This window comes from Somniosus microcephalus, unplaced genomic scaffold, assembly GCF_052327205.1.
Source record: "Somniosus microcephalus isolate GS21.2 unplaced genomic scaffold, FLI_Smic_1.0 unresolved_chr1, whole genome shotgun sequence".
NCBI lineage: Eukaryota > Metazoa > Chordata > Chondrichthyes > Squaliformes > Somniosidae > Somniosus > Somniosus microcephalus.
This window is the reverse complement of record NW_028225179.1, coordinates 139632799-139657046: the sequence shown is the minus strand read 5'-3', so window position 1 is coordinate 139657046 and position 24248 is coordinate 139632799. Positions and strand designations below refer to the sequence as shown.

General features: G+C 46.0%; 1 protein-coding gene across 1 annotated transcript; it reads left to right on the top strand.

The window, feature by feature from the left end:
* Positions 1 to 4136: 4136 nt before the first annotated feature.
* On the top strand, positions 4137 to 23837 carry LOC147096014 (uncharacterized). The gene is made up of 5 exons (XM_085973756.1): positions 4137 to 4179; positions 6994 to 7347; positions 19699 to 19895; positions 22645 to 22740; positions 23160 to 23837. Exons 1-5 carry the CDS (start codon positions 4137 to 4139, stop codon positions 23442 to 23444), a joined length of 975 nt encoding a protein of 324 aa, XP_085829882.1. The 3' UTR covers positions 23445 to 23837.
* Positions 23838 to 24248: the final 411 nt, after the last annotated feature.

Sequence of the window (24248 nt, the reverse complement as noted above, 5' to 3'; positions counted from 1 at the left end):
TTCTGAAGTTCTGTTTTAGGTACCTGGGCAAATCTCACAGCGCCCTAACGTACAACCCAACAAGCAGGTCAGGAATTAAAGTACCTTTCTGTACGGTGGCATAGTGGTTAGCACTGTTGCCTCACAGCGCCAGAGACCCGGGTTCAAATCCAGCCTCGGGTGACTGTCTGTGTGGAGTTTGCACATTCTCCCCGTGTTTGCGTGGGTTTCCTCCGGGTGCTCCGGTTTCCTCCCACAGTCCAAAGATGTGCGGGTTAGGTTGATTGGCCATGATAAAAAAAAAAAAAATTGGCCCTTAGTGTTAGGGGGGATTAAATACTTGGGGTTACGGGGATAGGGCTTGGGTGGGATGGCTGTCGGTGTAGGGACCGGGTGCTAGGGTTTGGATGATCAGCCATGATCTCGTAGGGCCGAATGGCCTACTCCTGCTCCTATCTTCTATGTTTCTATGTATAGTCTTGTAACACAGAAAGGATGACTACTTCCTGTAGTTGAAGCAGGGCACCATGGAGAGAAGCAGGAGGGCCTCAACCCCCACAGTAGGAGCAGGAGGAAGAGCAGGTGGAAGAAGGCAAGCATCAGCATGCAGCCGGAGAAAAGAGGCAGCATTTTACTGTTGGTTGACTTCAATTAAAAAATAATTGTATGTAGAAACAAAACTCCTTCTCTCTTGGCTGATCATCTTTACATCCCCAACTTCCTCATTGAGGAACGCCTTCTCAATATCTTGCCTCAATAACAGAAATATTGCATTCTAACATTTCATCTACTTAGTCCAATAAGTTGAATACATCTTGGGCATGAACTCAGAAGGCTATGTTCTCAGAACATATGATATTCTAGTAACATTGGGTCTGAAATTGGTCTTCGGCACTAGCGCATAATGGGCGATTGTGAATTAGGCAGCCTGTTTTGCACCTTACGAAACCAAAATACTGCCGATGTTGGAAATCTGAAATAACAACAGAAAATACTGGAAAAACTCAGCAGGCCAGGCAGCATCCGTGGAGAAATAAACAGAGTTAACGTTTCAGGTCGATGACCTTTCGTAAGAACTAGAAAAAAAGCAGGAAATGGAAAGCAAGTTTAGGGGCTGGGAAAAGGGAGGGGATGAAAGAACAAAAGGGAAGGTCAGTGAAGCAGGAGAGAGTAAGAGACATGAAGAGATATTCAAGGCAAGAGGAGGTGGTAATGTGACAGGTTAAGGAATAAAGGATGGCTCTAGATGGGGTGTGAATTGTGCTGGCAGAATGAAGGACAGCTGCCATGTGGGAGGGAAGAAAAAAATAGAAGAAAATATATATATATGTGATAGGGGCCGAGGTTATGATCTGAAATTGTTGAACTCGATGTTGAGTCCAGAGGGCTGTAAAGTGCCTAATCGAAAGATGAGGTGCTGTTCCTCGAGCTTACGCTGAGCTTCCGTGGAACAATGCAAGAGCCCGAGTACAGTGAGGTCTGAGTGGGAATGGAGCGATGAATCTGTTTTGCACCTTGTCCAATTTTCTTTCCCATTGCAATGAATGAAAATAATTTTGGGCGGAGTGTAAAGTGGGCTGTCTTTTTGCCTTGCCCGCTTTTTGCTACCAAGACCAATTTCACCTGCATAGTTTCCAAGTTCTGACAAGGGAGGCAAAATGTAACTTTGGCTGGGGCACAAAACTGATGTAAAATGAATGGCCGTCCATTATACACCTCGGTCACATGTCCTTTCCATTGGCTTCAAAGGAACGCAATGTCAGGCAGGGTGTGTAACTGGTGGCTGATTCACTGCCGCCTATTTCGGGTCCACGCAAAGCTGAATTTTGCTTCCAATAATTCGAAATTAATTCCTGTTCTGTAAATATTCTGAAGTATTTTTCTTAGAAATGAATATGAGAGAACCCAATACACAACTGAGGATCTCAGTCGATAGCACTCTCACCTCTGAGTCAGAAGATTGTGGGTTCAAGTCCCACTCCAGGGACTTCAGCACAAAATCCAAGCTGTCACTCCCAGTGCCAGTACTGAGGGAGTGCTGCACTGTCGGAGGTGCCGTCTTTTGGATGAGACGTTAAACCAAGGCCCCGTCTGCTCTCTCTGGTGGACTTAAAGGGCTGGATTTTGATACTGGAGGCGTGTAGGAGGTGGGACTACAACTTTTGGGGTTGTAGTCCCGCCTCCATCAAGTTGTGGCCAACCCACTCGATTTTCATTTGATTGCCCTTGTTGAGCCCGTCCAGAAGGCTTAGCAGGCCAATTAAGGGCCACCCAGCAACAGGTGACATCACAGATTGACATTTCCTCTGTCAAGAGCTTTTGACAGATGAACTATCAGCGTTTGACAGCTCTTTGCAGCTGTCAAACACTGACAATCTGTACTCTAAGTTAATTCCTTCCTCTCAGGCTGTTTCAGAGATCTCTCCAGAACAGAAAGCTGAATGCTGCAACTTTTGACAGCTCACGGCCATTCTGCTTTCTGTGCCAGTGAGATGAGGGACTCCCAAGACCTGAAGGAAGGAAGACTGTAAAGGTAAGTAAAGGTAAGTAAAACTTCTTTAAACACTTTACACACACCAAACACACTTACCTCTGCACTCATGCACCCATCGCTCACCTGAACACTGGACATCTTGAACCCTCCAAGCCCTTCAGCCCGACAGTCCGCCTTGCTTGGCGTGGTTTGGAGCCGTCGGGAATCCCACACTTCAGGAATAAAAATAGGGATTTGGCTAAAAACTGCCTGTTAACTACCTGTTAACAGGCAGTTAATTGGCCGAATCCCCTTCCCACCTCGGGGAGGCGGCTCCCAGCACAGGTCGGGTATCCGCCTCCTTTGAAACAGGCATGGAGGCGGGTTGGGGGCGGGATGGGTTTGTGCCCCCCGATTTCGTGATTTTAACCCCCCACATGCCTCCAATCCTGCCTCCATGGCCCAATGAAAAACCTGCTCAAAAGATCCCATGGCACTATTTCAAAGAAGAGCTGGGGCCTTATCCCTGGTGTCCTGGCCAATATTTATACCTCAATCAACATCACTAAAATTATCTCATCAATATCTCATTGCTGTTTGTGGGAGCTTGCTGTGCGCAAATTACTGCCGTATTTCCCACATTACAACAGTGACTACACTTCAAAAAAAGTACTTAATTGGATGTAAAGTGCTTTGGGAGGTCCAGCTTTTTCTAGTTCTGATGAAGGGTCCCAGACCTGAAACGTTAACCCTGTTACTCTCTCCACGGATGCTGCCTGGCCTGCTGAGTATTTCCAGCATTTTCTATTGTTATTACAGAAATGCAAGTCTCTTTTTAACCGGTGCACAAGAGCCCGTATAGTATTAGTTTCTGTAGGTGACTGGATCCTGAATTCATTGATGGCTTTGCTTGATTCAATAAGAAATGTTGCAAGGCGGTACCAATGCGTTTCCTTTACACCCTAACCGGAGATGACGGAGGAGATCTGTTGCCTGCCACATGTATACCACTCGCTGATCAATATCGTACCTCGGAGATCAACAGAACGTTGTGTGCGGGAATTGCAATTAGAAGGTAATGGTTCTAGACTACGTGTGAGTGTGGTGAGCATGGCAATGTAACAGTGATAGAATACAGTGAAGGGAGATGGGAGGACTTTAACAATGCTTTTGCTTTTCTGCAATGCAAGTGCGATTCTGATCTAGGAGTGAGCTCCTTCAACTTTTCTTGCGAAATTCAATGCAAAAGTGCCATATTAATGCTTAGCAACCCATACAAATTGCAATTTGTAATATTAACGAAGGAACGCTTTCGTTTGACATTCCTTTGTTCGCTATTTTAACGGAGGTTGTAACCCGTCCCTCCATCCTCTCGAGATATAATCAAAGGTTCCTTTCTGGAACCGGGGCCGCGGCTAAATAACGTGAGGGTTACAACTGAACGCTGCCTTTTCCATCAGACTTGATGCTAAATAAATGTGACCACAATCTCGAATGAATACCAACTAGGAAAGGAATTAGAATTCCAGCCCGACACCCTCGGCTGCCGCACTGTAGTCGCCGCCAGCTGAAATGATAAATGCAGGGTGAAATTTAAATGCATCCCATATTTTTTTTAACAAAATTGAACGGATGTCTAACAAACTGATAATGAGGGACTTCACCCACAGGCAGCCGCGCAACAATGCGATGGGATGGAGTCGTTTGGTCTTTGCTGTTGTTCTCTGGTAAGTAAGTAATGGACACCCAGGGTCTATTTTGTATATATAGTACACAGATATTTATACACACATAGATACACATATCTTTACATACGCTTACAGGTATGCATATATATGCAGGTACACACATATATACACATAATAATAATATACACACATATATATATACATATACATGCACATACATTTTTTTAAAAATTAATTCATTCATGGCATCAGGGCGTCGCTGGCAAAGCCGGCATTCATTGCCCATCCCTAATTGCCCTTGAGAAGGAGGTGGTGAGCCGCCTTCTTGAACCGCTGCAGTCCGTCTGGTGAAGGTGCTCCCACAGTGCTGTTAGGGAGGGAGTTCCAGGATTTAGACCCAGCGATGATGAAAGATCGGCGATATAATTCCTAGTCAGGATGGTGTGTGACTTGGAGGGGCACTTGAAGATGGTGGTGTTCCCATGCGCCTGCTGCCCTTGTCCTTCTAGGTGGAAGAGGTCGCGGATTTGGGAGATGCTGCCGAAGAAGCCTTGGCGAGTTGCTGCAGTGCATCTTGTAGATGGTACACACTGCAGCCACGGTGCGCCGGTGGTGGAGGGAGTGAATGTTTAAGGTGGTGGATGGGGTGCCAATCAAGCGGGCTGCTTTATCCTGGATGGTGTCGAGCTTCTTGAGTGTTGTTGGAGCTGCACTCATCCAGGCAAGTGGAGAGTATTCCATCACACTCCTTACTTGTGCCTTGTAGATGGTGGGAAGGCTTTGGGGAGTCAGGAGGTGAGACATTCAACACAGAATACCCAGCCTCTGACCTGCTCTTGTTGCCACAGTATTTATGTGGCTGGTCCAGTTAAGTTTCTGGTCAATGGTGACAATGGTATATATACTTATGCAAGTACACATATATATACACACATATATATATCATATACATGCACATACAGGTACAAACACACACACACACATTTATTATATATATACACACACAAATATTTAATTATATACTGTGGAACACATCCCGTTGACAACAACTGCCTAAACAATGGAATCGTAATTTTCTGAGAAGCTGTTGTTAACTGTGATGTTGTTAATGGTCGAAAAACAGGCGGCAGTGCATTCAAAAGTTTCCAATAAGCCCCCGCTGCGTGTGGTTCCCCATTATGCCTTAGGATTAGACAAGAGTCAAGAGCGATTTGCCACAGAAAGGGAGACCGACGACTGAAGCGGGCAGGCTAGTTCAGAAACGACAAGAGTGGAGTGAATTCATCGCGCCCCAGCGTCGCTGCCGAGCTGACGGATGGGAATGTAGTAAAATATATAATTATTAAAAAAACTGCACCTGGCTCCATGTGGGAAGGATCTCATGCCGACGATCAGCCCCTTTTCATAATTTCCGCTGGGTATTTCCAGGATGGTCTATTGTCATGTCAGTTTCACCTTGTTTGGTCCCACTTATTAGTTGGCCGTGCGCTCATCAAACCGTGCCAAGTGTACCAAGTTATTGGCGTCACTCCCTGTTGAGCAATGCATAAAAACAAATATGCAATTGCAGAATGTGGGGCATAAACCGTTGACATTAGCTCCATAAAGGTCCCACAACCAGTGTAAAGGTTATTGGATGAAAAATCGGGGGCAGCGCACGGGAATTTTCCGATGCACCCCCGCCTGCTCCACTATGGCTCTGGGCCTCAGACACTCAACCCTACAACTCTGAGGCTGTCACACTAAATGGGTGCAGTGGTCTAGTTGGTCCTCGTTAGTAATCGGATTCAAGTCCTAAAAGAAGAGACTATAAGTGACTAGACGGGACTGATCCTATTCTCTCCTGGCCGACCTCCGACCCTCTACAGTCTTCAGCTCATCCCAAATTCTGCTGCCCGTGTCCTATCCAGCATCAAGCTCCCCTCACCTGATAACTCCCGAGCTCGCTGACTCACATTGTCTCCCGGTCACACAATGCCTGAGTTCTAAAATTCCCATTCTAGCGTTTAAATCCCTTCGCGGTCTCACTCCTGCCTGTCCCTGTAACTTCCTTCAACCTTACAATTATCCAAGAAATGTTCTTCCCTCCAACTCTGGACGCTGTACGTTCGCCACTCCGCCCCACCATTGGTGGCCGTGCCTTCAGCAGTCTTGGCTCCATGCTCTGGAATTCCTCTCCTAAACCTCTATGTCTTTCCACCTCCCCTCTCCTCCTGTAAGACCCTCCATAAAAGCCCACCCCTGTGAGCATGCTTTTAGCACCCCCTTCTAACATCTCCTTCTTTAGCTGCAGTCCAATTTTGTTGGATTAGGCAGCGTCTTGGGGATCTGCTTGACATTAAAAGCACCATATTGGTGCCGATTATTTTTATTGCTATTGTTGAAATTGAGAAAAGAGCTACTAGTTCGCCAAATTTAGGGAAAAACGTACTCTTCACCTTTGAAAGTCGCGCTTACTATTTATTTCCATATAAATGAAGGACTGGCGCATCGGCGCTGTCCATTTTATTGGTGGACCTGACTGAGGGGCAGAAAGCAAAACGCTCATATAGACTGGAAATCTGAATTAGAAGTAGAAAATGCTGGATACACTCAGTAGGTCAGGCAATGCCGGTGGACAAGTGAAAAAGGGTAAAGTTCGTGTTTCAGCTCTATGACCCTTCCTCTGAATACTGAAGCTTTAAACCAACCTTTATTCGTTACTTCGCAGACGCTTCCCGAACTGCTGGGGATTTAGACCGCTGTCAGTTCTGACTCAGGGCAGAACGGGTTTTTTTGTCGTAATTTGCTGCTAACGAAAGCGTAAATAACGCAGAGTGGCGTGACTATTAATGAGGTTATTTACAATTACAGGAGTTATTGTCTCCAGTGTTACAGTCAGACAAACGCCGCCTTCGGTCAGCGTTACCGAAGGTGACACGTTGCATCTGTATTGCGATTTCACTTTGGATACTACCCATTCAGCAAACACGGTGGTTGGTGCCGTCACCTGGTACAAAGACACCAGAAGCTGTCAGGTCTGTAACAACTGCTCAGAATATATCGGTCGCGTTCTGCAGTCCGGTTCACCTTCCTTTCGAGAATTTCAAAACGCATCTGTGGAAATCACGGAGGTGAAACAGAACGATACGGGAAGGTATTACTGCAACGTGTATCTTACCGTCGGTGGACAGGGCACCGGCCAAGGGACAGAAGTCACAGTAAACAGTAAGTTTGCATTGTCTTCCATCTACCTTTCGATTCAGCTTTCTCCAAAACCAAGATATTTAAATGGAAACTCAGGTTAATGAAATCACTAATACATTCATGGAAATTTCCCCTGTCGGGGCTTTTCCCGCAAGATAGGTAAACTGACGGGAGCGGGTGCAACGCTGATATTACAACCCGGCCTGATTTTACGCTCCATTAGAGTCAATAGCAATATTGGGCGGAGTGTAAAAGCGGCGTTCCACCCCATCCGCTGGATTTCCCGCCCGGCCTCAGGTTAAAATTAACCAGGATAAGTGGTCAGACATTTAAGACGGAGATGAGGAGAAATTTCTTCACTCAGAGGGTTGTGAATCTTTGGAATTCTCTACCCCAGAGGGCTGTGGAGACTCAGCTGTTCAGTATATTCAAGGCTGAGATCGATAGATTTTTGGACTCTAGGGGAATCAAGGGATGTGGGGATCAGGCGGGAAAGTGGAGTTCAGGTGGAAGATCAGCTATGATCTTATTGAATGGCGGAGCAGGCTCGAAGGGCCGAATGGCCGACTCCTGCTCCTATTTCTTATGTTCTGATGTTATTATAGTCTACATTCTGGGGGTTAATGATAACCTAACTCTCCGGGCTGGAAATCCACGGACCGGATGGAATGCTAATGTTTGCACAGCCGTCCAATATTCCTCTCCATTGACTTTATTGAATAATAAACTCGGGCTGGGAGTAAAGTCAGCACTCCCTCCGTTTCAGAGGTACGGCTCAGGCTAAGTTTTCTCCCTCTGTATCTGTCTTTCAATTCAGTTGTGTCCAATGCAAATATTTAAATGGATTACTAGCAGAAAAAGTCTGTAGGAAGCCAAACCGTAAATGCATTTCTGAAAGATTCCCCTGTTGGCTACTTATAGTAAAATGATCAACACGTTGAATAGAAATAACAGTCAAATGTAAATCATCGCCATTGGGGCGAAAATAATTCGTAATCACTTGTCGCCTCTGAAAATAGCATTAGAATAAGAAATAACAACAGAAAATGCTGGAAAAACTCAGCAGGTCAGGCAACATCCGTGGAGAGAAATTTGAGTTGACGTTTCGGGTTTGACCCTTCTTCAAAACTGGAGAGAAAAGGAACTAGATCGAAGGCAGGGCTGCGATCGGACAAAAGAATAAAAGAACCAAAAGAAGTAAAAGAGATTAGAAGCTAGACGAGATGGTAATATGCTGGGATTAGGTGTAAAGTGTACTGGCAGGGCAAAAGATAGCTGCCAGGTGTGAGAGAGAAACAAAAGGAAAGGGGGGGGGGGAGGAAAGGAGTGGAAAAATATAAGTAAAAATGAAATAGGGGCCGAGGTTATGATCTGAAATTGTTGAACTCGATATTGAGACCGGAAGACTGCAGAGTGCCTAATCGGAAGATGAGGTGCTGTTCCTCGAGTTTACGTTGAGCTTCCATGGAACAGTACAAGAGGCCAAGGACGGTGAGGTCCGAGTGGGAATGGAGCGGTGAATTGAAATGACAGGTGACCGGAAGCTCGGGGTCACCCTTACGGACTGAACGGAGGTGTTCCGCAAAGCGGTCACCCAATCTGCGTTTGGTCTCCCCAATGTAGAGGAGACCGCATCGTGAGCAGCGAATACAGTATACTAGATTGCGAGAAGTACAAGTAAATCGCTGTTTCACCTGGAAGGGGTGTTTGGGGCCCTGGACAGTGGGGAGGGGGGAGGTATAGGGGCAGGTGTTACATCTCCTCCGCTTGCACGGGAAGGTGCCAGGCGAAGGGGAAGGGCTGTTTGGGGTGATAGAGGAGTGGACTAGGGTGTCTCGGAGAGAGCGGTCCCTGCGGAATGCTGAAAGGGGAGGGGAGGGGAAGATACGTTTGGTGGTGGGATGCGCGTAGGATTTGCATTATTAATAATATTTATAATCACATTCCCAAATTTACAGCTAACCCATAATTTATATCGGGCCTCTTTAGGGTCAACCTGGCTCCAAAATAAAATGCCGAGTGATTGAAGGTTATAACTGAGATAATCCTCTGTGACAGACTTGTAATCCACAAGTTGAACCAATCAGGTCAGCACTCCACAAGTGCACTATTGACAATTGATCATTAAGTGATGTTCATTAATAAAAATTGGAGGGGGAGACATGTCACCAGGGATGAATATTTTTGCACGCTTGGAGGTAACTGAGACGAGTCAGAGGGATTCAACAAGCAAATCAACAGATATGCTATTTTGTTTCACGGCAGGCACGTTTTAGAATCGTTATTTGTTGAGTAGTTAAGCGAAATTGTGCACATTAATTTCGAACTGATGGTCAACCGATAATTATACTTCCAGCATGTGGAATTCTACCTTGACTGATGTTCGATAAATATATTTCAATGAACTCTCAGCGAAGCCACGAAGACTGCAACATTTTCTCTAGAAAAGAGAAGGCTGAGGGGCGACCTGATAGAGGTCTTTAAGATTACGAAAGAGTTTGATAGGTTAGACGTAGAGAAGATGTTTCCACTTGTGGGGGACACTAAAACTAGGGGCCACAAATATAAGATAATCACTAATAAATCCAGTAAGGAATTCAGGAGAATCTTCTTTACCCAGAGAGTGGTTAGAATGTGGAACTCGTGGAATGGTTGAGGCGAGTAACGTGGATGCATTTAAAGGGAGTTAGGTGCGTACATGAGGGAGTAAGGAACAGAAGGATATGCTGATAGCATTAGATGAGGTACAGTGGGTGGAGGCTCGTGTTGACATGGACCAGTTGGGCTGAATGACCTGTTTCTGTGCTGTAAATACTGTGTAATTACAATTTTCAGTCTTCATTGAAAATTTCTCTGAAGTGAAAACTATAGTTGCCAAACCCTCCTGTAGCGCACAACACATCCAGCTATTTGTCATCAGAATGAAATTGATGGAAAAGGCAAATCTTTCTGAAATTGCATCTCCTAGTCATAGAGTCATAGAGTCATAGAGTTTTTCAGCACAGAAAGAGGCCCTTCGGCCCATCGTGTCTGCGCCGCCCATCCCTCCCTGCCCAGTCTAATCCCATTTTCCAGCATTTGGTCCATAGCCTTGTATGCAATGGCATTTCAAGTGCTCATCCAAATGCTTCTTGAATGTTGTGAGGGTTCCTGCCTCTACCACCCTTTCAGGCAGTGAGTTCCAGCTTCCAACCACCCTCTGGGTGAAAAAGTTCCTCCTCAAATCCCCCCTAAATCTCCTGCCCCTTACCCTGAATCTGTGCCCCCTTGTTATTGACCCCCCTACTAAGGGGAAAAGTTCCTCTTTATCTACCCTATCTATGCCCCTCATCATTTTGTACACCTCAATCAGGTCCCCCCTCAGCCTTCTTTGCTCCAAGGAAAACAACCCCAGCCTGTCCAGTCTCTCTTCATAGCTGAGGCGCTCCATCCCAGGTAACATCCTGGTGAATCTTCTCTGCACCCTCTCCAAAGCAATCACATCCTTCCTATAGTGAGGCGACCAGAACTGCACACAGTACTCCAGCTGTGGCCTCACCAGCGTTTTGTACAGCTCCATCATAACCTCCCTGCTCTTATATTCTATGCCTCTGCTAATGAAGGCAAGTATCCCATAAGCCTTTTTAACCACCTTATCTACCTGTTCCGCTGCCTTCAGGGAATTATGTACATGTACACCAAGGTCCCTCTGACCCTCTGTACTTCCTAGGGTCCTACCACTCATTGTGTATTCCCTTGCCTTATTTGTCCGTCCAAAATGCATCACCTCGCACTTTTCCGGGTTAAATTCCATTTGCCACTTTTCCGCCCATCTGACCAACCTGTTAATATTGTCCTGCAGCCTGAGGCTTTCCTCCTCGCAATTTACCACCCCACCAATTTTCGTGTCATCCGCGAACTTACTGATCATACCCTTTACATTCTCATCCAAATCATTAATGTAGATCACAAACAGCAAGGGACCCAGCACCGATCCCTGAGGTACCCCACTGGACACAGGCTTCCAGTCACAAAAGCAACCTTCGACCATCACCCTCTGCCTCCTGCCACTCAGCCAGTTTAGGATCCAACGCGCCAAGGCCCCCTGGATCCCATGGGCTCTTACCTTCTTGACCAGTCTCCTATGCGGGACCTTGTCAAAAGCTTTACTGAAGTCCATGTAAACCACATCCACAGCATTTCCCTCATCCACACACCTAGTCACCCCCTCGAAAAATTCAATCAGATTGGTCAGACATGATTTACCCTTGACAAAGCCATGCTGACTATCCCCGATTAATCCTTGCCTCTCCAAGTGGAGACTAATTTTGTCCCTCAGAATTTTTTCCAATAATTTCCCTACCACAGATGTTAGGCTCACTGGCCTGTAATTCCCTGGTTTATCCCTGCTACCCTTCTTGAATAATGGTACTACATTAGCTGTTCTCCAGTCCTCTGGTACATCCCCTGTGGCCAGAGAGGTTCTGAAAATTTGTGTCAGAGCCCCTGCAATCTCCTCCTTTGCCTCACACAACAGCCTGGGATACATCTCGTCCGGGCCTGGGGATTTATCCACTTTTTGGCCTGCTAAAACCGCTAGTACCTCCTCCCTCTCGATGCTAATATGTTCAAGTATGTCACAGTCCCCTTGCCCGACTTCTATATCTACATCGTCTTTCTCCATAGTGAACACTGAGGCAAAAAATTCATTTAAAACCCCACCTACTTCATCTGGCTCTACACACAGCTTGCCACTTTGGTCCCTAATGGGCCCTACCCTTTCCCTGGTTATCCTCTTGCCCTTAATATACTTATAAAACATCTTAGGATTTTCCTTTATTTTGCTCACCAGTGTTATTTCATGGCCCCTCCTCGCCCTCCTAATTTCCTTTTTTAAGTATGCCCCTGCACCTCCTATACTCCTCTAGGGCTTCCACCGTCTTTTGTCTTTTGTAACTGCCAAAAGCCCCCCTTTTTTTCCTAATGCATTTTTGTATATCCTTTGTCATCCAAGGTTCCCTTTGCTTGTTGGTCCCACCCTTGACCTTTACAGGAACATGTTGGTGTTGTACTCTCTCTATTTCCCTTCTGAAAGCCTCCCACTGTTTTGATGTGGATTTTCCTATAAGTAGCTGCTCCCAGTCCACTTTTGCCAGATCCTGTCTTATCTTATTAAAATCGGCCTTCCCCCAATTTAGAACCCTGATTTCCGGGCCGTCTTTGTCTTTTTCCATGACCACCTTAAATCTCACCGAATTGTGGTCACTATCGCCAAAATGCTCTCCTACAGACACTTCCACCACCTGCCCGGCTACATTCCCTAGAATTAGGTCCAGTACCGCCCCCTCTCTTGTAGGACTTTCTACATGTTGGCTCAAAAAGCTTTCCTGGATGCACTTTAAGAATTTTGCTCCCTCCAAGCCTTTCACCCTCTGACTATCCCAATTTATATTGGGGAAGTTGAAATCCCCCACTATTACTACCCTATTATTTTCACACTTTTCTGATATCTGCCTGCATATCTGTTCCTCTATCTCCCCCTGACTGTTTGGGGGCCTATAGTACACTCCCAGCAAGGTGCTTGACCCCTTTTTGTTTTTAAGTTCTACCCATATGGCCTCATTAGAGGAACCCGCTAATATATCATCCCTCCTTACAGCAGTAATAGACTCCTTAATTAATATTGCAACACCCCCTCCCCTTTTACACCCCCCTCTGTCTCGCCTGAAGATTCTATACCCCGGAATATTTAGCTGCCAGTCCTGACCCTCCCTCAACCATGTCTCCGTGATAGCAACAATATCGTACTCCCATGTGTTCAACAACAACTTCAGTTCATCCACCTTATTTGCAAGACTCCTTGCATTAAAATAAATGCCTTCCAGCCCTGCCATATTCCCTTTTGCCTTCACATCTTTGCTCTGCCTTCCCTGCTGACTTGTTTTTTCCTCCTTATTTGGCTGTACATCACCCCCTACTATAGCTCCACTCTGTATCCCATCCCCCTGCCGAATTAGTTTAAACCCCCCCCAGCAGTGCTAGCAAACCTCCCCGCAAGGATATTGGTTCCCCTCTGGTTCAGGTGTAAACCGTCCGACTTGTACAAGTCCCACCTTTCCCAGAAGCAGACCCAGTGATCCAGGAAACTAAAGCCCTCCCTCCTGCACCATCCCTTTAGCCACGCATTCATCTGTTCTATCCTCCTATTCCTATACTCACTAGCACGTGGCACCGGGAGTAATCCAGAGATTACAACCTTTGAGGTCCTGCTCCTTAATCTTGCCCCTAGCTCCCTAAATTCTTGCTGCAGGACCTCATCCCTCTTTTTACCTATGTCGTTGGTACCAATGTGGACCACGACCTCTGGCTGTTCACCCTCCCCCTCCAGAATGCCCTGCAGCCGCTCAGTGACATCCTTGACCCTGGCACCAGGGAGGCAACAAACCATCCTGGATTCACGTCTACGGCCACAGAAACGCCTATCTGTTCCCCTTACTATAGAATCCCCTACGACTATTGCTCTCCCACTCTTTTTCCTCCCCTCCTGGGCAGCAGGAGCGCCCCCAGTGCCAGGAAGCTGGCTGCTGCTGCCTTCCCCTGGTGAGTCATTCCCCCCAACAGTATCCAAAACGGTATACTTGTTTGAGAGGGGAATGGTCACAGGGGTTTCCTGCACTACCTGCCTACTTCTATTGCTCCGCCTGGTGGTCACCCATTTCCTTTCTTCCTGTGCAGCCCTTCCCTGCGGTGTGACCAACTCACTAAACGTGCTATCCACGAACTTCTCAGCCTCGTGAATGCTCCACAACCCATCCACCCGCAGCTCCAGCTCCTCAATGCGGTCTGCTAATAGCTGCAGATGGATGCATTTCCTGCACACGTAGTCACCAGGGGCAGTGCCCCTGAATTCCCACATGGAGCAGGAGGAGCACATCACGGGGCTGGGCTCTCCTGGCATGACTTTCCCCTTAATTAATTTAAATTAATTTACTATCACCAATTAAAGATATCTCTAAGGCTCTTGTATAGTCTACCAACAGTACCTGCTACACCAGAAAAGACCCTAGTAACGATAAACTACAGAGTTAAAGTTTAAAAAAGAGAAATACTCACCAACCAATCACTTACCTGCTCCCTGGTGACGTCACACACTGACTATTTTTTACCTCTCTCCCCGCTGCGGAGTTGGTATGCCTCGCTGGTCGTGGGTTTTTATACCCAACTGCTCCTCCTCTGCTCCCGCTGCTCCGAGTGCTCTCGGGCCTCGCTGGTCGTGGGCTTTTATACCCAGCTGCTCCTCCTCTGCTCCCGCTGCTCCGAGTGCTCTCGGGCCTCGCTGGTCACCGGTTTTTATACCCGGCTGCTCCTCCTCTGCTCCCGCTGCTCCGAGTGCTCTCGGGCCTCGCTGGTCGTGGGTTTTTATACCCAGCTGCTCCTCCTCTGCTCCCGCTGCTCCGAGTGCTCTCGGGCCTCGCTGGTCGTGGGTTTTTATACCCAGCTGCTCCTCCTCTGCTCCCGCTGCTCCGAGTGCTCTCTGGCCTCGCTGGTCGTGGGTTTTTATACCCAGCTGCTCCTCCTCTGCTCCCGCTGCTCCGAGTGCTCTCGGGCCTCGCTGGTCGTGGGTTTTTATACCCAGCTGCTCCTCCTCTGCTCCCGCTGCTCCGAGTGCTCTCGGGCCTCGCTGGTCACCGGTTTTTATACCCAGCTGCTCCTCCTCTGCTCCCGCTGCTCCGAGTGCTCTCGGGCCTCGCTGGTCGCCGGTTTTTATACCCGGCTGCTCCTCCTCTGCTCCCGCTGCTCCGAGTGCTCTTGGGCCTCGCTGGTCGTGGGTTTTTATACCCAGCTGCTCCTCCTCTGCTCCCGCTGCTCTGAGTGCTCTCGGGCCTCGCTGGTCACCGGTTTTTATACCCAGCTGCTCCTCCTCTGCTCCCGCTGCTCCGAGTGCTCTCGGGCCTCGCTGGTCGTGGGTTTTTTATACCCAGCTGCTCCTCCTCTGCTCCCGCTGCTCCGAGTGCTCTCGGGCCTCGCTGGTCGTGGGTTTTTATACCCAGCTGCTCCTCCTCTGCTCCCGCTGCTCCGAGTGCTCTCGGGCCTCGCTGGTCACCGGTTTTTATACCCAGCTGCTCCTCCTCTGCTCCCGCTGCTCCTACTTCTCTCAAGTCCCAATACACGTTTCAACTGAACTCTGAAGTTAATAGAACCATAGAAGTTCACAGCATAGCAGGAGGCCCTTTGGCCCATCGTGTCTGTGTTGGCCGAAAAAGAGCTAACCAGCCTAATCCCACTTTCCAGCTCTTGGCCCATAGCCTTGTAGGTTACGGCACTTCAAGTGCATATCCAAGGACTGTTTAAATGTGATGAGTGACTCTGCCTCTACCATCCTTTCAGGCAGTGAGTTCCAGACCCTCACCACACTCTGGATGAAAGCTCTTCTCAACTCCCCTCTAACCCTTCTGCCAATTACTTTAAATCTATATCCCCTGGTTATTGACCTCACTGCTAAGGGAAATAGAACCATCAAATCCACTCTATCTAGCCCCCTCCTCATTTTATGCACCTATAGCTCATCTTGTTTCCCTTCCCCTCTACAATATAGAGCTTTTTCAAACATAGGCTGCTTTTCAGACATTTGAATAAACAATGATGATTTTCAACTCAAACATTTGTATCCAGTTTGCATCCCAGAAATTTCTGGGTGACCTTCATTTTCCATCTTGTTTCTAGACCAGTTTAAGATACCTTCCAATATCTTTTGCAACAGGAAAGATCCAGAGCGAAAAAACAAAGGGTAAACCAACAATACAGTTGCAAAGTTTGGAGGGAAGATGCAATCCCGCATGTCCATATATCAGACTGTGGAACAGTAATGGCTCCTAGATCATAACCTGAACATCATAACCCTAATGTCAAACACTTTGCTGAACTTTAACTATCAATAACTATACACTACATGTCATGAAAAGAAAATTGTTAATTTAATGCTCCGCCTAATGAAATATTCAACTAAAATAAACCAATGTTGCAAATACTTTACACATTACAGTTTACAACCAGTTCGTGCAACATTGCTGAAATCATTTGGATAGACAATGGAGTTATTGCAAGTTGCACATTACTAACTGCAACAACATTATGATGGAATGAGTGATACATGTACAGTGTCTATTTCATAGAAATCATAGAATCATAGAATGGTTACAACATGGAAGAAGGCCATTCGGCCCATGAAGCCCGTGCTGAATCTCAGCTAGTCCCAGTCCCCTGCCCTTTCCCCATAGCCCTGCAATTTGTTTTCCTTCAGATACTTATCCAACTCCCTTTTGAAAGTTAAAATTGAGTCTGCCTCCACCACTCTTTCAGGCAGTGCATTCCAGATCCTAACCACTCGCTGCGTAAAAAAGTGTTTTCTTACGTCGCCTTTGGTTCTCTTGCCAATCACCTTAAATCTGTGTCCTCTGGCTCTCGACCCTTCTGCCAATAGGAACAGTTTTTCTCTACCTACCTTGTCCAGACCCCTCATTGATTTTGAACACCTCTATCAAATCTCCTCTCAACCTTCTCTACTCTAAAGAGAACAACCCCAGCTTCTCCAGTCTATCAACGTAACTGAAGTCCCTCATTCCTGGAATCATTCTCCTAAATCTTTTCTGCACCCTCTCTAAGACCTTCACATCCCTTCTAAAGTGTGGTGCCCAGAATTTGACACAGTACTCCAGTTGGGGCCGGACCAGTGTTTTATACAGGTTCATCATAATTTCCACACTTTTGTACTCTATACCTCTATTCAGGATCCCGTAAGCCTTTTTAACTGCTTTCTCACCCTGCCCTGCAACCTTCAATGATTTGTGCACACAGGTCTCGCTGTTCGTGCACCCCTTTCAGGATTGTACCATTTAGTTTATATCCCGTCTCCTCATTCGTTCTACCAAAATACACCACTTCACAATTTTCTGTGATAAATTTTATCTGCCACGTGTCTGCCCATTTCACCAGCACTGTCTAAGTCTTCCTGAAGTCTATCACTCTCCTCCTCACTGTTCACTATACTTCCAAGTTTTGTGTCGTCTGCAAGTTTTGAAGTTGTGCCCTGTACACCTTAGGTGAGTGGCAACACCCTGGGCACAGCACAGCACAGCACCTAGCTGCTGAGCAAATACAAGCCACAAAAAAGTAACGGTGAATACAAGCTTGTATTTCAAAAGCCTGTCGATTTCAGGGGGAAAGGATGGGGGGGGGGGGTGGTAATGCCTACGTTTAAAAAAAAATTCATATCATAGTGGCAGAAAATTTACATTTGAGTTTATGATCCCTCGTTCATTATTGTGTTGCCACGTGGCTGCGGTTGGCAATACTGCTTACTGCGCACACAGCATTCTCAAATATATATTAGTCTGGCCCGAAAGGAAGGGAGGATTCTTGTTTTGTGAGAGTTCATCAGGACCTTTGCTATTCTGCGGGTCTGACAGCAGGATCGTGTCTGGACAGAACAGGTAAACACAGTATTGAAACAGACTTACTTCTGTCATGGAAACTGGACTTGTAACCTCCGCCTACCCCACCCCACCCCCATTATATTCTTATATTTTGAAAATTAATTGTTTACTGCTGGGTGTGTAATCATAAGAACTTAAGAAATAGGAGCAGGAATAGGACACTTGGCCCCTCGAGCCTGCTCCGCCATGCAATAAGATCATGGCTGATCTTGGGCTCAAAGCTACTTTCCTGCCCGCTCCCCATAACCCTTCACTCCCTTATCTTGCAAAAATCTGTCTATCTCCACCTTTATTGTATTTAGTGACCCAGCCTCCACAGCTCTCTGCGGCAGAGAATTCCACAGAGGTAGGACCCTCTGAGAGAAGAAATTCCTCCTCATCTCAGTTCTAAAAGTAAGAAGTCACACAACACCAGGTTATAGTCCAACAGTTTTATTTTAAATCACAAGCTTTCGGAGCGCTGCTCCTTCATCAGGTGAAGTGGAGAAATGCATAAAGACACAGCTTATATATTCAGAGAATCATGTCAGATGTTTACAGGTAATGTTTCCAACTGCCATTTATCACACCTCGGCAGAGAGATAATCACAGCAATCAAAGGTGTGAATGGTGTCCAAACAGGTCAGTCAGGAAAACATTACATCAAAGAACAATGAGGTGGGGTCACAAGGGGTCAAATATTGCAGATGCTGGGGTCTGTATGAAAAACAAAAAAACAGACTGTGATTTCCAGCAAAAAAAATGTTTTTTGTCTGTTTTTTTGTTTTTCATACAGACCCCAGCATCTGCAATATTTGACCCCTTGTGACCCCACCTCATTGTTCTTTGATGTAATGTTTGCCTGACTGACCTGTTTGGACACCATTCACACCTTTGATTGCTGTGATTATTTCTCTGCCGAGGTGTGATAAATGGCAGTTGGAAACATTACCTGTAAACATCTGACATGATTCTCTGACTATAGAAACTGTGTCTTTATGCATTTCTCCACTTCACCTGACGAAGGAGCAGCGCTCCGAAAGCTTGTGATTTCAAATAAAGCTGTTGGACTATAACCTGGTGTTGTGTGACTTCTTACATTTGTCCACCCCAGTCCAACTCCGGCATCTCCACACCACAGTTCTAAAAGGGCGACCCTTTATTCTGAAACTCTGCCCCCGAGTTCTAGATTTCCCCACGAGGGGAAACATCCTCTCTGCATCTAGTGAACAGTCAGGACTCCGTTGTGCCGCATCACACTAATAAATATTCAGGGTCGACCCAATGGAAAATAAACAATTAATTTCCCCCTGAAATCGACAGGCTTTTGAAATAAAAGCTTGATTCGCCATTACTTTTCTGTGGCTTGTGTCTACTCAGCATCTAGGTGCTGTGCTGAGGGCGTTGCCACTCACCCAAGGTGTCTCAACTGAAACATACTGTTGTTATTATAATTAATTTGTGTGGCGAACTTCTTTTCTACAAATAGACTGCGCCACACGAGAGAGAGAGAGATCTGCACAGAACATTGTAGAATTGTTCACCCCCCACAATCCAATCCCCTCAGCCTTTCCCCCTGAAATCGACAGGCTTTTGAAATAAAAGCTTGATTCGCCATTACTTTTCTGTGGCTTGTGTCTACTCAGCATCGAGGTGCTGTGCTGAGGGCGTTGCCACTCACCCAAGGTGTCTCAACTGAAACATACGGCCGACAATAGCAACCAACAAAAACACAAAGAAAGGTGGAAAGTAATATATATATATTTTTGCTTGATGTGGTCGTCATCGTGTTGCTGTGCTGTACAGAGGGCGTTGCCACTCACCTCCGGTTTCTCAGATAAACCTATACGGCCTACAATAGCAACCAACAAACATACAAATGAGGGTGGAAAGAATAACACTTTTTTTTCTCTCTCTGCAGTTCGCGATGAATCTGAAGTGACATCGGTTCCGTTTCAAGGGAACATATATCTGCTCATATTTGGAGTGCTGATGGTTGTGTTCTTCGTGCTGACTCTTGTTAAAATAATTTCTACCCTGCACTGCTGCGGACCTCCAGGTAATTATCCTGAATCCAGCTTCATTCCTAACTCGCACCAAGTCCCGTTCGCCCTTCACCCCCTGTGCTCGCTGACCTACATTGGCTCCCGGCTAAGCAGCGCCTCGATTTCAAAATTCTCATCCTTGTTTTCAAGTTCCTCCATGGTCTCGCCCCCTCCCTATCTCTGTAATCTCCTTCAGCCCCACAACCCCCCGAGATATCTGCGCTCCTCTAATTCTGCCCTCTTGAGCATCCCTGATTATAATCACTCATCCTTTGGTGGCCATGCCTTCTGTTGCCCAAGCCCTAAGCTCTGGAATTTCCTGCCTAAACCTCTCCGCCTCTCTACCTCTCTCTCCTCCTTTAAGACGCTCCTTAAAACCTACCTTTTTGACCAAGCTTTTGGTCACCTGCCCTAATTTCTCCTTTTGTGGCTCGGTGTCAATTTTTCGTCTTATAATACTCCTGTGCAGCGCCTTGGGATGTTTTGCTATGTTAAAGGCGCTATATAAATATATGTTACTGTTGTTGTTCATTGATGCGTGGAATGAGTTACTACAAACCCATCTTTTTCCTTCAAAATATGAATGCGGAGATTTACGAGAATGTTGCCTGGGCTGGGCAATTTTAGCTATGTGAAAGGATTGGATAGGCTGAGGTTGTTTTCTTTGGAACAGAGGAGGCTGAGGGGAGAGCTAATTGAGGTGTATATAATTATGAGGAGCCTAGATAGAGTGGATAGGAAGGACCCATTTCCCTTAGCAGAGGGGTCAATAACTAGGGGGCATAGATTTAAAGTAATTGGTCGGAGGTAAAAGGGGATTTGAGGAGACATTTTTTCACCCAGAGGGTGGTGGGGGTCTGGAACTCACTGCCTAAAAGGGTGGTAGAGGCAGGAACTCTCGCCACATTCCAAAAGGACTTGGGCGTGTACTTGAGGTGCTGTAACCTACAAGGCTACGGACCAAGAGCTGGAAAATGGGATTAGGGTGGAGAGCTCGTTGTCGGCCGGCATGGACAAGATGGGCCGAATGGCCTCCTTCTGTGCTGTAAATTTCTCTGATTCTCTGATTCTATGACTATATATGGAAACGAGTATCACCCATGATGTATAGCTTAGATTGCAATATATCGACAACTGCACTACAAGAATCAAAATAATTGACGATTGGAATAATGTCTACGTTTTCTCTGATCATTTTTATTTACCAAGAGAAACTCAATGAGGTGATTGTACGACGTTTGGAAAATCATTGCATAATTTTGCATAGTTTGGAACCATGGATTTTTGACAAGATATTGACACACCCTGTTTTAAATGGCATAGAAGTAATTAATGGAAAGACGGAGTATGTGTTTGATGTAACAGCATTGCAGTATGCTCACTACGAAAGACTGTCTCCGAGGAGGCTCCAGAAATGAGCGAGATTCAACTCAGCCCCATGCCCTTATTTTATTAATTGGAGGCCCATCATTGTTGGCAGGTCGTCACAGCACAGTTGCGGGTGCGTGGCTTTGGCAGTATTGGGGACGCTGAGGGAGTGTGCCGGCTGTCTATCTGTCTCACTAGGCCAAGCAAGAAGCACGGAAAAAAAAACTTGCATTTATATAGCGCCATTAACATAGTAAAACAGGAGTGATTATCAGACAAAATTTAACACCGAGCCATGAAGATATAAGGGCTTGTGGCCAAAAGCTTGGTCAAAGAATAGGTGTTAAGGAGCGTCTTAAAGGAGGAAAGGGAGGCGGAGAGGTTTAGGGAAGGGGGGAGATAAATAAACAGGAGTGGGAAATTACGATGCAACAAACCGCGTATCAGAACGTCAATAATGAAAAAAGCACCACTGCTGCATTTACATCGGATTACATCGGATATACGACACAGAAACAGGCCATTCGGCCCAACTAGTCCATGCCGGCGTTTATGCTCCGCTCGAGCCTCCTCCCGTCTTTCCTCATCTAAATCTATCAGCGTAACCCTCTATTCCCTTCTCCCTCATATGCTTGTCCAGCCTCCCCTTAAATGCATCTATACTATTCGCTTCAACCACTCCCTGTGGTAGCAAGTTCCACATTCTCACCACTCTCCGGGTAAAGAAGTTTCTTCTGAATTCCTATTGGATTTCTCAGTGACTATCTTATATTTATGGCCTCTAGTTTTGCTCTTCCCCACAAGTGGAAACATTCTCTCTGTATCCACTCTATGAAAACCTTTCATAATTTTAAAGACCTCTATTAGGTCATCCCTCAGCCTTCTTTTTTCTAGAGAACAGAGACCCAGCCTGTTCATCCTTTCCTGATCTGTACACACTCGCATTTCTGGCATCATCCTTGTAATTATTTTTGCATCACTTTCAATGTAATGTTCTAATACATAAAATTACGAGGCGGTTGTCCAAATTGTAGAAAATTGAATACTTATCTAGGTGTTAAACTTCAAAGACCTCAGAAACGTCCATTACTTCACAGTCGCTTTAAATATTTTGTTCCATAGGCCATTTTGCTGTTTTATGGATGCTGTGTTATAATGCTTTTGTCACAGTGCAAGATATTAAACAAAGGTAAAGCAAGGATAATATAAATTTGGAAAATAAACTTTTATGTTAATGAAGAAATACATTTCCTTCTTAAAGTTTTCACAGTGTACTGACAGTAATAGCATACTAATTTTTGGACTGTTATGTTTTGCTCCGGTTTGAAAATACCTAATCCATTTAAAACGGTTTAAAGCTAAAAGAACGGAGAGCCAAGGTGCAAACAAGGTATGTAGCATTTTTTAATTAAGACATTCAATTCGATTTGCTCAGTGATTAATTGCCATTGTAGGTGATTATTTTTGAGGAGCTGGATGAAGGGCTAAGATTCACTTTACAGGAGACCATCATGGTGCAAGCGGTTGGAATAGAGGACAAAATAAAAAGCGTAAACTCACCCTTTTTACAGCGCTTTCAATATTTTACTGACTCATGCGTTATTCAGTCTGGTTATATTCTACTGCGTATCAAGTTTCCGAAATACTTATTTTTAGCACGTCAGGGAACAGTGAAGAGTGTAATCGTCACTAGATGTTATTATACACTTAAAATAGATACTGCCATAAACAGTCGCGGGTTTAAGTAGCATTGCTTCGGGTGGTTTGCTCTGTAGTGTTAGAGGTTTCGAATTATAAGATGCTCATGGCCATAACAGGAAAAAGAAACATTGGCCCGAAACTGCTCGCAGTATGTCAGTAAAATTGCTTCTAAATGGACCGGCTGTAGCCTTTTGAATAATTATGCAGCAAGATATATCAGTTATCGTGTAATCTCAACTCTTGTAACAAATGATCTGGTTAATTTAAGGAAGGAGACGCGCCGGAAAATATTATTTATGCTACCCTGAATATCCCGGGATCAAACAGCCTTCAGCCTCCGGATCGGATTGCCTGTCAGTCGGTGAGGTCGCGCCTACAGAGTAAAAAACCAACCGCGCGTGGGTCGGTATCGCTTCCAGAAGGTACAGAGGAATCGCTTGTGTACGCGTCATTGTGGCATCCGGATTACAGTGAGAAATCGATTCCGTCCGAGCCTGTGCAGACTCCCAGAAGGAAGGCCGAGCAGATCGTGTACGCGGCTGTGAGGGTGTAGTGTTTGTGTCATAATGGTCCTTGCAGATTCTCAATGAGAGACTTTTGGTAAATAAAGCCAGGCTTGGCGGTGGGGATTGTGGGGGTTAACAGAAGTTACCTTGATGCTGACCGTCCATTGTTATGAGAAATGAATATCAACTTGGCCTCGTTGCTTTGATATTCCCACTCTTATTAAGCTCAAACGTTGATAAATTGAAATTTCCGCATATTCCAACAAAATAAATATTATTAAATCCACAATAACAACAGAAAACGCTGGAAACACTCAGCAGGCCAGGCAGCATCCGTGGAAAGAGAAACAGAGTCAACGTTTCAGGTCTGGGAGCGTTTCCTGTTATTTCAGATTTTCAGCATCCGCAGTATTTTGCTATTATATTATTAAATCCATGTTATTTCAATGTGTGCGAAAAATGAGATTTTGTAACAGAAATTTGATAGCTTCAGTACCATCCAGGACAAAGCAGCCCGCTTTATTGGCACCCCATCCACCACCTTAAACATTCACTCCCTCCACCACCGGCGCACCGTGGCTGCAGTGTGTATCATCTACAAGATGCACTGCAGCAACTCGCCAAGGCATCTTCGGCAGCACCTCCAAACCCGCGACCTCTACCGCCTAGAAGGACAAGGGCAGCAGGCGCATTGGAAACACCACCACCTCCAAGTTCCCATCCAAGTCACACACCATCCTGACTTGGAAATATATTTGCCGTTCCTTCATCGTCGCTGGGTCAAAATCCTGGAACTCTCTCCCTAACAGCACTGTGGGAGCACCTTCACCACACGGACTGCCGTGGTTCAA

What these genes read in the sequence shown, in the direction of transcription:
- LOC147096014 (XM_085973756.1), top strand. Translation starts at nt 4,137, where the DNA reads ATGCGATGGGATGGAGTCGTTTGGTCTTTGCTGTTGTTCTCTG. An exon ending in GACAGAAGTCACAGTAAACA is followed by an intron (nt 7,348 to 19,698) that starts GTAAGTTTGCAT and finishes CTCTCTCTGCAG; the next exon opens with TTCGCGATGAATCTGAAGTG. An exon ending in AAGTCCCGTTCGCCCTTCAC is followed by an intron (nt 19,896 to 22,644) that starts CCCCTGTGCTCG and finishes TTGCCATTGTAG; the next exon opens with GTGATTATTTTTGAGGAGCT.